We start from the raw sequence: 13,051 nt of genomic DNA, 5'->3' as shown, positions 1-13,051 counted from the left end.
CCCAATTCTTTTTGTTTCCCAATTAAGGGGCAATTTAGCATGGCCAATCCTCGTAGTCTGCACATCTTTGGGTCGTAGGGGCGAGACCCATGCAGGCATAGGGAGAATGTGCAAACTTCACACGGATTGTGACCCAGGGCCAGGATCGAACCCACGTCCTTGGCGCCGTGAGGCAACAGTGCTAACCACTGCGCCTCCATGAGACTTTAATCTATACATTGATTGGGCAAACCAAATTAGCAACACGACTGTGATAGATTAGTTCACGGGTGTGAGGGATGTGGGGGCCTGGGGGGTTGCACTGCACGGGTGTGAGGGATGTGGGGCCTGGGGATCCCCCTTCTAGTAAGTTGGAGCTGGGGACAGGGGTGGTCACATCAGGTTTTAGAAATGGGTCCCAATCTTTGACTGCACTGAGTAGTTCTGGCAAGCGGAGCTATGGGACTCTGTTCCTATTTGGTTTGTTCAGGCGAGGATTACCAATGCTCTAGAAAATTGCAGTAAAACATCCCTGTATTCAAATCTTCTCGCTATGAAAGTCAACGTATAATTTGCCTTCTTTACTGTCATGCTGTACCTGCGCACTTACTTTCAGTGACTGAGGCACAAGGACACCAAGGTCTCGCTGAGGATCCACCTCCCTCAATTTCCACCCATTCAAATATAATCTGCCTTCCTATTTTTGCTACCAAAGTGTATAACCTTACATTTATAAACATTACACTACATCTGTCCAAATCACGCTGAAGCATCTCTGTATCTGCCTCATTGATCACCCTCCCACCCAACTTTGTACCATCTACAAATTTGGACATCATACATTAGTTCCCTTGTCCAAATCATTAATATGTAATGTGGACAGTTGGGGCCCTAGCACAGATCCCTGCGGTACCCCACTCGTCACCATCTTTGCTTCCTATCGGCTAACCAGCTTTCTATCTATGAGGACAATGATCAGCCGTGATCGCACCGGATGGAGGTGCGCAGGGGGTAGAGCAGGCCCCCCCGTTCCTCACACCTTCTCCCCTCTTGCCTCCTTGTCCCCAATCCCGTTTAAATTCTTGTGTTCCTTACTGGACTGCTTACCGTTTATGATAGTTACTTTTCGCCCTTGGTAATCGCTGCCCAGCGTCACTGCATTGCCCATTTTGGATGCCACAGTGCGCACAGTTCGAGAGTTATCCGGACAGTTCACATAGGGATTATAGTTGGGGTCAGCTTGTTGTAGTTGGTCATTGATCTGATTGTCTGTGCTGCTGGGACTAAATGCATCCAGGATCCGATCTCGGCAGAAGGACCTGTATTTCCAAATAATAGTGGGTGGTTGAGTGGCTGTCGTGTCATAACTGCACTTCAGGACGACAGGTTGGAAGAGAATCGCAACTCGCCAAGGTTCTGGAACTCTCACCTGGATAGCTGCAGACAGGCCTGGAGAGCACAGGAAGATCCAATAAAGACAAAGTCACACAAATCAGCAAGCGACTGATTACACCGGGTGCCCAAGACGTTGACCCCCTCAGGGCACCAGGTGAATTCCCCCCCCCCCCCCCCCCACCCCCATCACCCTGCCCACCCCCATCACCCTGCCCACCCCCACCACATCATGGGGCAGCACGGTAGCTCAGTGGTTGGCACTGTTGCTTCACAGCACCCTGGGTCCCAGGTTCAATTCTCGGCTTGGGTCACTGTCTGTGTGGTGGAGTCTGCACGTTCTCCCCGTGTGTGTGTGGGTTTCCTCCGGGTGCTCCGGTTTCCTCCCACAAGTCCCGAAAGACATGCTGTTAGGTAATTTGGACATTCTGAATTCTCCCTCTGTGTACCCGAACAGGCGCCAGAGTGTGGTGACTAGGGGATTTTCACAGTTAACTGCATTGCAGTGTTAATGTAAGCCCACTTGTGACAATAAAGATTATTATCATTATAACTGGCTTCTAATGACCCATTTGAGAGCTTGAGGAGTGAGTGACTTGTTTGTTGGAGTCCCAGTATCAGGGTGTGGTTCGTACGTATCATAGAGACTGGAGGAGGTGAGTGAGTCAGCGTTGTTGGAATGCTTTCGTCAGAGCAGTGAGCAGACTGGGGATGTGTTGGGACAGCAAAGTAAATTATCCCCACATCGGAATCCATCCAGTAAGAATTCTGGGATGAATATGAAGCAGTTGGAATATCTAAAAGGTTAGTATCATAGACACAGATCCCATCTCCATTTTCCAAGATACAGCCCATAATCTCGGCAATCTGCCCTCTATTGAGAACACCGTGATACTGGCCCTCCCACCGCTCCGGAGATTTTAACCGAATGCACCACCTTCCTGTCATCAGGTGGGCATAGAAAATTCCACTTTTCAGCAGACTGCAAGGGGAGTTTGGAAGCTGGTTCTGAAGAGAAATCATACTGACGTGAAACCTTAACTCTGTTTCTCTCTCCACAGATTCTGCCAGACCGGCTGAATTTATTCCCCCACCCCCCCCCCCCTCCGATCAGCTCCCAGTCCCTGGACACCAGAATCCAGGTTCATTCAGCAGACAGGGTGGGACTACAATTCGGAAATACAAACAAGGAAAAAAGTCCTTTAAAAATCTGTTCACAATCAAACTTTAGAGCGATTGTTAAGGTGCATTCGGACGGTTAAGGGCAGTTTATGTAAAGGATTCACATTTCATTAGCTTGTTTCATCTCCATTCCCCCCCCCCCCCCCCTTACTGCACCCGCATCCCGTCCCAAAGTCTTTCACAGTCAGCGAAGTACACTGGTGAATTTGCACACAGCAAGGCCTCACAAGCTGGAAGGTGACAATAATCCAGGTCATCTGTTTTTTTTAAATATAGCTCTGTGGGATCTTGTACATCCAGCCACATGGTCCGAAACAAGCCAAACATCCCGTTCTTAAAAATGTCTACATTATTTAACTTGGGATGTGATATCACGAATAAAGGTCAGCATGTGTTGCCCGTCCCTAATTGCGCTTGAATTGGAGTGGCTTGCCAGAGGGGCAGTTAATAAAGTCACATTGCTGTGCAGTGTGGATGTGAAAGCGTATCCCCAGAACATTAACCTGGATTACTAAACCTCTGGATTACTATCCGAGTGATATATCTGTACAACGCAGCGGCACGGTAGCATAATGGTTAGCACTGTTGCTTCACAGCACCAGGAACCCGGGTTCGATTCCCGACTTGGGTCACAGTCTGTGCGGAGTCTGCACATTCGCCCCGTGACTGCGTGGATTTCCTCCGGGCACTCCGGTTTCCTCCCACAAGTCTCGAAAGACTTAGGTGAATTGGACATTCTGGATTCTCTCTCGGTGTACCCAAACAGGTGCAGGAGTGTGGCGACTGGGGCATTTTCACAGTAACTGCATACTTGTGACAATACAAGGTTAATGTAAGTCTACTTGTGGCACTAATAAAGATCATTATTACATCACGATCTCGTCCTGTCAGGAAACAAACAACTGAGACTTCTCTTGTTAAAACGCTGCAGATTATGGGGCAATATAATTGTTCACAACATGAAGAGGACAGGATACAGTGGAGAGAGGGTTCATTCCTAATCAAGGACAGAGATTCAAAGTAATTTACCGGACGGTTAGAGGGGAATTGAATAATCTTTTCACCCAGAGCTTGTGTGGGTTCTGGAACTCACTGCTCGAAAAGATGGTGGAGACACGACCCTTGTTACATTTTTTAAACAGCTGAATTTTATAGTGAGAATGTGAAACAAGGCTCAATTCTCCTGGGGTTTGTAAAGAGCCAAATGGTCTCCACAGCTATGCTGCACATTTTCAATGTTTCAGTTTGACCCGACTGCAGTCCTCGATCTCCCCCTACCCACCCCCCATTCAACAGGATTGTCTTCACCTGCTTCGATTCTGAACCATACAGTCATAACCATGGAATCACCTGCAATTAATTTCTTTATCCAATCCTGCACCATTATCTGACCGCTTCCCCAAGGATCAATCTTTGGCACTGTCTATGCTATTTCCATGTACTGCCCCATTATAACATCATTCATTTGCACATTTACATTAACTGCAGCTACCTCCATCTCACCACCAAGTCTCCTCACCCTCCGTTGTCTCACATTTATCATATCCAATATCCGATACTGGGGAATTGCAATCTCCTGCAGCTAAACATTTGAGAGACTGAGGTTTGACCAGTAAAGACATATTCTGGCCAATCAGTTCATAGAACATAGAACAGTACAGCACAGAACAGGCCCTTCGGCCCTCGATGTTGTGCCGAGCAATGATCACTCTACTCAAACCCATGTATCCACCCTATACCCGTAACCCAAGAACCCCCCCTTAACCTTACTTTTTTAGGACACTACGGGCAATTTAGCATGGCCAATCCACCTAACCCGCACATCTTTGGACTGTGGGAGGAAACCGGAGCACCCGGAGGAAACCCACGCACACACGGGGAGGACGTGCAGACTCCGCACAGACAGTGACCCAGCCCGGAATCGAACCTGGGACCTGGGACTCTGGAGCTGTGAAGCATTTATGCTAACCACCATGCTACCGTGCTGCCCCGTTATGTTCACTCCCTGGTCAACATCGCAGAGTGAAGCAGATCATCTGTAACATCAACATACGGACAGAACTTTGGACTTCCCAAGATTACCCATCTTCAAGACAAAGAGTCCTCCAGACTCGAAACGTTAGCTCCCTTCTCTCTCCACAGATGCTGTCAGGCCTGCTGAGATTGTCCCGTATTTTCTGTTTGCGGTTTTAAAATAATGATCTTCACACCTGCCTCATACCCAACTTGATGGCAAGTCCACCTCTCCCCCCTCCCCCCAACCCCCCCCTCACAACACCCATTGTAGTCACCAACATACACTAACTTTTCTTGTTACTTTTCTTGTTATAGCTCAAACTGTAACTCTCTCAACCACAGCCTTTCCCCATTCAGCCCACCATCACCAATCCCTTCCCCAGCATGTCCAATCCACATCCTCTGTACTTTACACATTGGTCGATGCACCTTCAGCAGCCGAGCTCTGGACATCCCTCCTGAGAACCCGCCTCCAATAAACGTACAGGTCACCCATCCTAATAATCTCTTTTCTTTCCTCAACATCAATTTAATTTTTGATTGGGCCACTGAAGGATTATGGGATGTTTTGTCGACATTTACGAATGTCAGAAACAGGAACAGGAGGCCATTCAGCCCCTCTAACCTACTCCCACATCTAATACCATCATGGCTGATCTTCTACCTCACCTCCAATTGCCTGAAAATACATCACTCACAAAATGCGGAAATGGAGCTGGAGAATTCCAAAGAGGCAGGGAGGGAATTTCTCTCAACGCCGTCAAAAATGGCCAAATCCTTTTCCCTAAGACACGGTCCTAGACTCTCTCTCCCATCCTACAGATCTCAGCAGAGAGGGGAGAGAGTCAGCAAGTGATGACAGGATGGGGGAGTGAGGGAGAGAGAGAAAGGGGGAAGGGGGAGAGAGAGAAAGGGGGAAGGGGGAGAGAGAGAAAGGGTGAAGGGGGAGAGAGAGAAAGGGGGAAGGGGGAGAGAGAGAAAGGGGGAAGGGGAGAGAGAGAAAGGGGAAGGGGGAGAGAGAGAAAGGGGGATGGGGAGAGAGAGAAAGGGGGAAGGGGGAGAGAGAGAAAGGGGGAAGGGGGAGAGAGAGAGAAAGGGGGAAGGGGAGAGAGAGAAAGGGGGAAGGGGGAGAGAGAGAAAGGGGGAAGGGGGGGAGAGAGAGAAAGGGGGAAGGGGAGAGAGAGAAAGGGGGAAGGGGGGAGAGAGGGGAAGGGGGAGAGAGGGGAAGGGGGGGAGAGAGAAAGGGGGAAGGGGAGAGAGAGAAAAGGGGGAAGGGGGAGAGAGAGAAAGGGGGAAGGGGGAGAGAGAGAAAGGGGGAAGGGGAGAGAGAGAAAGGGGGAAGGGGGAGAGAGGGGAAGGAGGAGAGAGGGGAAGGGGGGAGAGAGGGGAAGGGGGAGAGAGAGGGGAAGGGGGAAGGGGAGAGAGAGAAAGGGGAAGGGGGAGAGAGAGAAAGGGGGAAGGGGAGAGAGAGAGAAAGGGGGAAGGGGGAGAGAGAGAAAGGGGGAAGGGGGAGAGAGAGAAAGGGGGAAGGGGAGAGAGAGAAAGGGGGAAGGGGGGAGAGAGAGAAAGGGGGAAGGGGGAGAGAGAGAAAGGGGGAAGGGGAGAGAGAGAAAAGGGGGAAGGGGGAGAGAGAGAAAGGGGGAAGGGGGAGAGAGAGAAAGGGGGAAGGGGAGAGAGAGGGAAGAAAGGGAGAGAGGGAAGGAAGGGAGAGAGGGAAGGAAGGGGGAGAGAGGGAAGGAAGGGAGAGAGGGAAGGAAGGGGAGAGAGGGAAGGAAGGGGGAGAGAGGGAAGGAAGGGGGAGAGAGGGAAGGAAGGGGGAGAGGAGGGAAGGAAGGGGGGAGAGAGGGAAGGAAGGGGGAGAGAGGGAAGGAAGGGGGAGAGAGGGAAGGAAGGGGGAGAGAGGGAAGGAAGGGGGAGAGAGGGAAGGAAGGGGGAGAGGGAAGGGGGGAGAGGGGGAAGGGGGGAGAGAGGGAAGGGGGGAGAGAGGGAAGGGGGGAGAGAAGGAGATTGCGAGGGAAGGGGGAGATTGCGAGGGAAGGGGAAGGGGGAGATTGCGAGGGAAGGGGAAGGGGGAGATTGCGAGGGAAGGATGGGAGATTGCGAGGGAAGGATGGGAGATTGCGAGGGAAGGATGGGAGATTGCGAGGGAAGGATGGGAGATTGCGAGGGAAGGATGGGAGATTGCGAGGGAAGGATGGGAGATTGCGAGGGAAGGATGGGAGATTGCGAGGGAAGGATGGGAGATTGCGAGGGAAGGATGGGAGATTGCGAGGGAAGGATGGGAGATTGCGAGGGAAAGGATGGGAGATTGCGAGGGAAGGATGGGAGATTGCGAGGGAAGGATGGGAGATTGCGATGGGAAGGATGGGAGATTGCGAGGGAAGGATGGGAGATTGCGAGGGAAGGATGGGAGATTGCGAGGGAAGGATGGGAGATTGCGAGGGAAGGATGGGAGATTGCGAGGGAAGGATGGGAGATTGCGAGGGAAGGATGGGAGATTGCGAGGGAAGGATGGGAGATTGCGAGGGAAGGATGGGAGATTGCGAGGGAAGGATGGGAGATTGCGAGGGAAGGATGGGAGATTGCGAGGGAAGGATGGGAGATTGCGAGGGAAGGATGGGAGATTGCGAGGGAAGGATGGGAGATTGCGAGGGAAGGATGGGAGATTGCGAGGGAAGGATGGGAGATTGCGAGGGAAGGATGGGAGATTGCGAGGGAAGGATGGGAGATTGCGAGGGAAGGATGGGAGATTGCGAGGGAAGGATGGGAGATTGCGAGGGAAGGATGGGAGATTGCGAGGGAAGGATGGGAGATTGCGAGGGAAGGATGGGAGATTGCGAGGGAAGGATGGGAGGTTGCGAGGGAAGGATGGGAGGTTGCGAGGGAAGGATGGGAGATTGCGAGGGAAGGATGGGAGATTGCGAGGCAAGGATGGGAGATTGCGAGGCAAGGATGGGAGATTGCGAGGCAAGGATGGGAGATTGCGAGGCAAGGATGGGAGATTGCGAGGCAAGGATGGGAGATTGCGAGGCAAGGATGGGAGATTGCGAGGCAAGGATGGGAGATTGCGAGGCAAGGATGGGAGATTGCGAGGCAAGGATGGGAGATTGCGAGGCAAGGATGGGAGATTGCGAGGCAAGGATGGGAGATTGCGAGGCAAGGATGGGAGATTGCGAGGCAAGGATGGGAGATTGCGAGGCAAGGATGGGAGATTGCGAGGCAAGGATGGGAGATTGCGAGGCAAGGATGGGAGATTGCGAGGCAAGGATGGGAGATTGCGAGGCAAGGATGGGAGATTGCGAGGCAAGGATGGGAGATTGCGAGGGAAGGATGGGAGATTGCGAGGGAAGGATGGGAGATTGCGAGGGAAGGATGGGAGATTGCGAGGGAAGGATGGGAGATTGCGTGGGAGGGGGGGAGATTGCGTGGGAGGGGGGGAGATTGCGTGGGAGGGGGGGAGATTGCGTGGGAGGGGGGGAGATTGCGTGGGGGGGGGGAGATTGCGTGGGAGGGGGGGGGATTGCGTGGGAGGGGGGGAGATTGCGTGGGAGGGGGGGAGATTGCGTGGGAGGGGGGGAGATTGCGTGGGAGGGGGGAGATTGCGTGGGAGGGGGGAGATTGCGTGGGAGGGGGGGGAGATGCGTGGGGGGGGAGAGATTGCGTGGGGGGGGAGAGATTGCGTGGGAGAGGGGAGATTGCGTGGGGGGGGGGGAGATTGCGTGGGAGGGGGGGAGATTGCGTGGGGGGGGGGAGATTGCGTGGGAGGGGGGGAGATTGCGTGGGAGGGGGGAGATTGCGTGGGAGGGGGGGAGATTGCGTGGGAGGGGGGGAGATTGCGTGGGAGGGGGGGAGATTGCGTGGGGGGGGAGATTGCGTGGGAGGGGGGAGATTGCGTGGGAGGGGGGGAGATTGCGTGGGGGGGGGAGATTGCGTGGGAAGGATGGGAGATTGCGAGGGAAGGATGGGAGATTGCGAGGGAAGGATGGGAGATTGCGAGGGAAGGATGGGAGATTGCGAGGGAAGGATGGGAGATTGCGAGGGAAGGATGGGAGATTGCGTGGGAAGGATGGGAGATTGCGTGGGAGGGGGGGGGAGATTGCGTGGGGGGGGGGAGATTGCGTGGGAGGGGGGGAGATTGCGTGGGGGGGGGAGATTGCGTGGGGGGGGGAGATTGCGTGGGAGGGGGGGGGAGATTGCGTGGGAGGGGGGGGAGATTGCGTGGGGGGGGGGGGAGATTGCGATGGAAGGGGGGTAGAATGCAAGGGAAGGGGGGGTAGATTGCAAGGGAAGGTGGGGTAGATTGCAAGGGAAGGGGGGGTAGATTGCAAGGGAAGGGGGTTAGAGAGAAAGAGTGTGATTCTGAGTTTTTCCAGCTCTCTTTCAATCTGTTTCACCTCTTGCTAAATGCTGATACTCCATTTTTAGTGTAAACTGCCAACTGAAATGCAACATGTAATCTGCCTTTGTTCACAGGAACATGCTGGGAGCACTGACCCTGGAGTGAAGCTGAAGGTGACTTCTCCCAGGCGAGCTCTGCTCACTAATACTGTCTGCTCTTCCTGCCCTGACTATTTGTCCACAGCCTGCCTGAGGTGTGCTTCGAGCCCACGCTTTCAAACCAAGTGGATCACTCTCAGCATGACACAGGATCAGAACTGAAGTCTCAACACGTCACATCTGCTCCTGTTGTCAACAATGTCTGGAACTGTCTGGAAAAACCGCAACCAACCTGTTAGGTAATATCTCCCCGCTGCTGACTCTGACTGCTTCAACCATCCAAGCCTTTCATTACCTCTTCTTTGAAGAAATGTTTTCCAAGACCTCACAGGTCGGAGTATGGCCTGTATTTGTCCTGGGTCACTGCAGTGTCCCTGTTTACAGACTGACCTCCTCTCAGCTACATTACAAAAGATTGAGACCGGTGACAATGAGGATAATTTCTGCTTCATTAAAATATCAAAGGGTCCTGAATTTCTTCAAAGCCCCCACCCCCACCCCCCACCCACTGGTAACTTTCTGCTTTCATTGAATGATAAAAGGAGAGGGGACTGTTCAGCCCATCACACAATGCTTGCTCTTTGGAAGAATAGCCACTCTCCACTCCCATTCAAGTATTTATCCAACTTTTGTTTGACTTTTACCAGGTGTTCATCCGGGGATGACCCTACACAGATCAGCCCCCTTTCAATGGGCAGCGCATTGAATGTCAGCATGCGCTCGGAACTCACCCTGTGAGCCAGTCACCCACCGAGGGTACCCTCGCCCGCCAGGGGAACTCTCACCCACCAGGGGCACCCTCACCCAGCAGGAGCACCCTCACCATCAAGAGCACCCTCATCCACTGGGGGCACCCACATACACCCAGGGCACCCTCACCCACACAGGGCACCCTCATCCACCAGTGTCATCCTTGCACATCAGGGGCTCCCTCACCCACCCGGGCCACCTCACCCAACAAAGGCACCTGGCGCACACAAGGTACCTTCACCCACACACGGTACCCATGCCCACACATCATACCCTCACCCACACAGAGCACCCTCACAGAGCACCCTCATCTGCCTGGGGCACCCACATCACCAAGGGCACCTTCATCACCGAGGGAACCTTCGATGACCACCAGGGGCACCCTCGATGACCACCAAGGGCACACTCGCCCACCTAGGGAACGCTCGCCCACCTGGGGCACCCTCGCCCCCTCCCCCGGGCACCCTCGCCCTGAGCCAGGGCTGCTCAGTCTGCCAGACTGGCCAACACTTGGCTGCCGCCAGGCTGGGGGGAGGGGACTGACTGGCTTTTCAGTAAATCAGCCCTGGGACAACACCGGGACCCGGAGAAACTCTCTGATTTCAGTTCACACATTCGCAGCCTACCCACCTGCCAGGGCAGTGATAGCAGCCAGGAAACTCCTGCCCAACATTTCTCCTGCCACCTCTTCAGTCCTCCAGTAGCAGAAACTGGGAATTTTCCCCACACCTTCAGGAAGCAGAAACTGACTCCACACCTTCAGAAACACCTTAACCAATACCATGAGAGGAGGAGGGGTGTTCAAACCCAGAGCAAACTTCCCAAGTCGCCCCACTGACCCTCAAACCAGCCTGTGCCACCCTGAGCAGGTGCTGCCAGGGCAGAACAGCCACCGCCGCAGTGGCTTCGGCCCAGCCTCCCTGAGTTTGTGGACCCTGGTTATTGGAATCCAATTCACCACCCCCCTGGGTGCCCAGGGAATGGAAGAAGCCGGCAGGTTGTTGCAGAAACTCGCTGTTTACAAAAGGCGGAACCACTGAGGATAAAGTGAACGAGGAAAGGGGAAAAACTTACTCCCCAGTCCTGCCCCCACTCCAAACACAGCGAGCCCCTGGGTGGAAATTTCAATCCAGGAGAAGTGTTTTGCAAAAGAGGAATGTGGGAACTGATACCAGGCAGGTTACTGCCGGACATTCACAAAGCTGAGGTTCAGAGGTAACCTCTGCTTCCCCTCCACCCCCCTCTTTCACCTGGTTTGAGATATTCCTGCCGGTGAAACATTAACCTCGGCTCAAAGTCCCAGGGCCACTGAAGCACAAAGTTATTTGAATTTCAAAAAAGTTCTCCCTTAGGGGAGGGGCGAATGAGCGAGAGAGGTGTGGGGGGGAGGGAGAGAATTAGGGAGAGGGGAGAGAGAGGAAAAGAGGGAGCGGAGGGAGGGACTGAGCACCTCATCTTCCAAACAATATACATCCTTTCCAGCACTGGATACAATACCGTGCAGACTTTATGCACTGTTTCGCAGACTAGGTACACCATTTCTAACACAACACCCTGTCTCTTGGAGTAGGTACACTCTCTCTCAGGGAGTACATGTTAGTTCATGCTACAGTGATTGGCAAGCTAGGCCAATGAGTGGGTTGTGTGTGTCCCTCCTTCATGAGGGATATATGACAGATATATGAACGGGTGGGGAACAGAGAGAAATAGACCTTGGTAAATAGGCAACAGGTTTAGATAAAGGATCTGGATCGGCACAGGCTGGGAGGGCCGAAGGGCCTGTTCCTGTGCTGTAATTTTCTTTGTTCTTGTTCTTCATCTCAATAGGCCGCAGGATTCAAATTGGGCTTGTTCGCTAACCATGACCAAGATTGAATATATTTAATACACACTAACAAGTTGTTGAAAATATTTAATCATTCATATATTAATGGAACTGTCATCGACTTCAAATGGTGAAACAAAATAAACCTTTACAATGGATTGGATGCAGAGGAGCGCACGGCTCTCACAGTCAATGTTATGATGTGGTGATGCCAGCGTTGGACTGGGGTGAGCACAGTAAGAAATCTTACAACACCAGGTTAAAGTCCAACAGGTTTATTTGGAATCACTAGCTTTCGGAGCACTGTTCCTTCCTCAGGTGAGGGAGGGAATATTGGGGGTTGGGTTTGGGGAGGTAGGGGGGTGGGGAGCTGCTTTGCTGACAGGGGAGGAACTGTTGCTGGGGGACAAATGGGAGGTCGGGGTCGGAGGATGCCTGAGGGGGGACTCGAGGAGGCCGGGGACGCAAGCTGGAGGCTGGCCTAAAAAGGGTGATGGCTAGTCGGCGGGAAGGGGGGGGTGGGGGGACGTCCCCCGACCAGGCTGATTACATAGAACGTTAGAGGGTTGAAAGGGCTGGTCAAGAAGGCTCGCATGTTTGCGCATTGGAGGGGGCTGAAGGCGGACTTGGCAATGCTACAAGAGACACAACTAAAGGTTTCAGACCAGACTAGATTGAGAAAGGGGTGGGTTAGCCAAGTGTTCCACTCGGGGCTGGACTCAAAGACCGGGGGTTAGCGATTTTGATTAATAAACGGGTGGCATTCGAGGCAGGGAGAATCATGTCAGACACGGGGGCAGGTACATAATGGTGAGTGGGAAGCTGGAGGGGGTGCGGGTGGTACTTGTGAACGTATATGCTCTGAATTGGGACGGTGTGGAATTTATGAGGCGGGTGTTAAGTAAGATCCCAGACTTAGAGTCACATAGCTTGATCATGGGGGGAGATTTTAACATAGTCATTGATCCGGAATTGGACCAGTCAAAATCCAGGACAGGGAGGAGGCCGGCCGCGGCAAAGGAATTGAAAGGGTTTATGGAACAGGTGGGGGGAGTAGACCCACGGAGGTTTGCACGGCCGAGGACGAAGGAGTTTTATTTTTTCTCACATGTCCATCAACTTTTTTGTTCAGAGCAGGGCTCTAATACCGGGGGTGGTGGATACTGAGTACTCGGCAATCGCAGTGTCGGATCATGTCCCACATTGGGTGGATCTACGGGTTAGTTTGGAGAGAGGATAACGCCCACTATGGAGGCTGGATATGGGGTTGTTAGCAGATGAAGTGATCTGTGGGCCGGTGAACAAGTCCATCCAGAACTACCTGGAAACAAATGATACGGGGGAGGTCACTGCAGCAACGGTCTGGGAAGCCTTGAAGGCAGTAATCAGAGGGGAATTAATCTCGATACA

At 53.0% G+C, this 13,051-nt stretch overlaps 1 protein-coding gene across 2 annotated transcripts in view; it reads right to left on the bottom strand.

Moving 5' to 3' along the window:
- Positions 1–10,663, bottom strand: part of LOC119974765 (lipolysis-stimulated lipoprotein receptor-like) — a 35,747-nt gene extending 25,084 nt beyond the window's left edge. Inside the window, exons 1-2 of one of the 2 annotated variants that reach the window (XM_038813973.1) lie at positions 10,447–10,663; positions 1,087–1,428 (exon numbers count right to left, since the gene is read on the bottom strand). In XM_038813973.1, the coding sequence (XP_038669901.1) occupies positions 1,087–1,428; positions 10,447–10,600 (496 nt within the window). In that variant the 5' untranslated portion in view covers positions 10,601–10,663. The remainder of the gene's footprint in view (positions 1–1,086; positions 1,429–10,446) is intronic. The other variant, XM_038813975.1, reaches the window with a different exon arrangement.
- Positions 10,664–13,051: the final 2,388 nt, after the last annotated feature.

This window comes from Scyliorhinus canicula, chromosome 12 (assembly GCF_902713615.1).
Source record: "Scyliorhinus canicula chromosome 12, sScyCan1.1, whole genome shotgun sequence".
NCBI classification, from domain to species: domain Eukaryota; kingdom Metazoa; phylum Chordata; class Chondrichthyes; order Carcharhiniformes; family Scyliorhinidae; genus Scyliorhinus; species Scyliorhinus canicula.
This window is presented reverse-complemented; position numbering and strand designations above follow the sequence as displayed.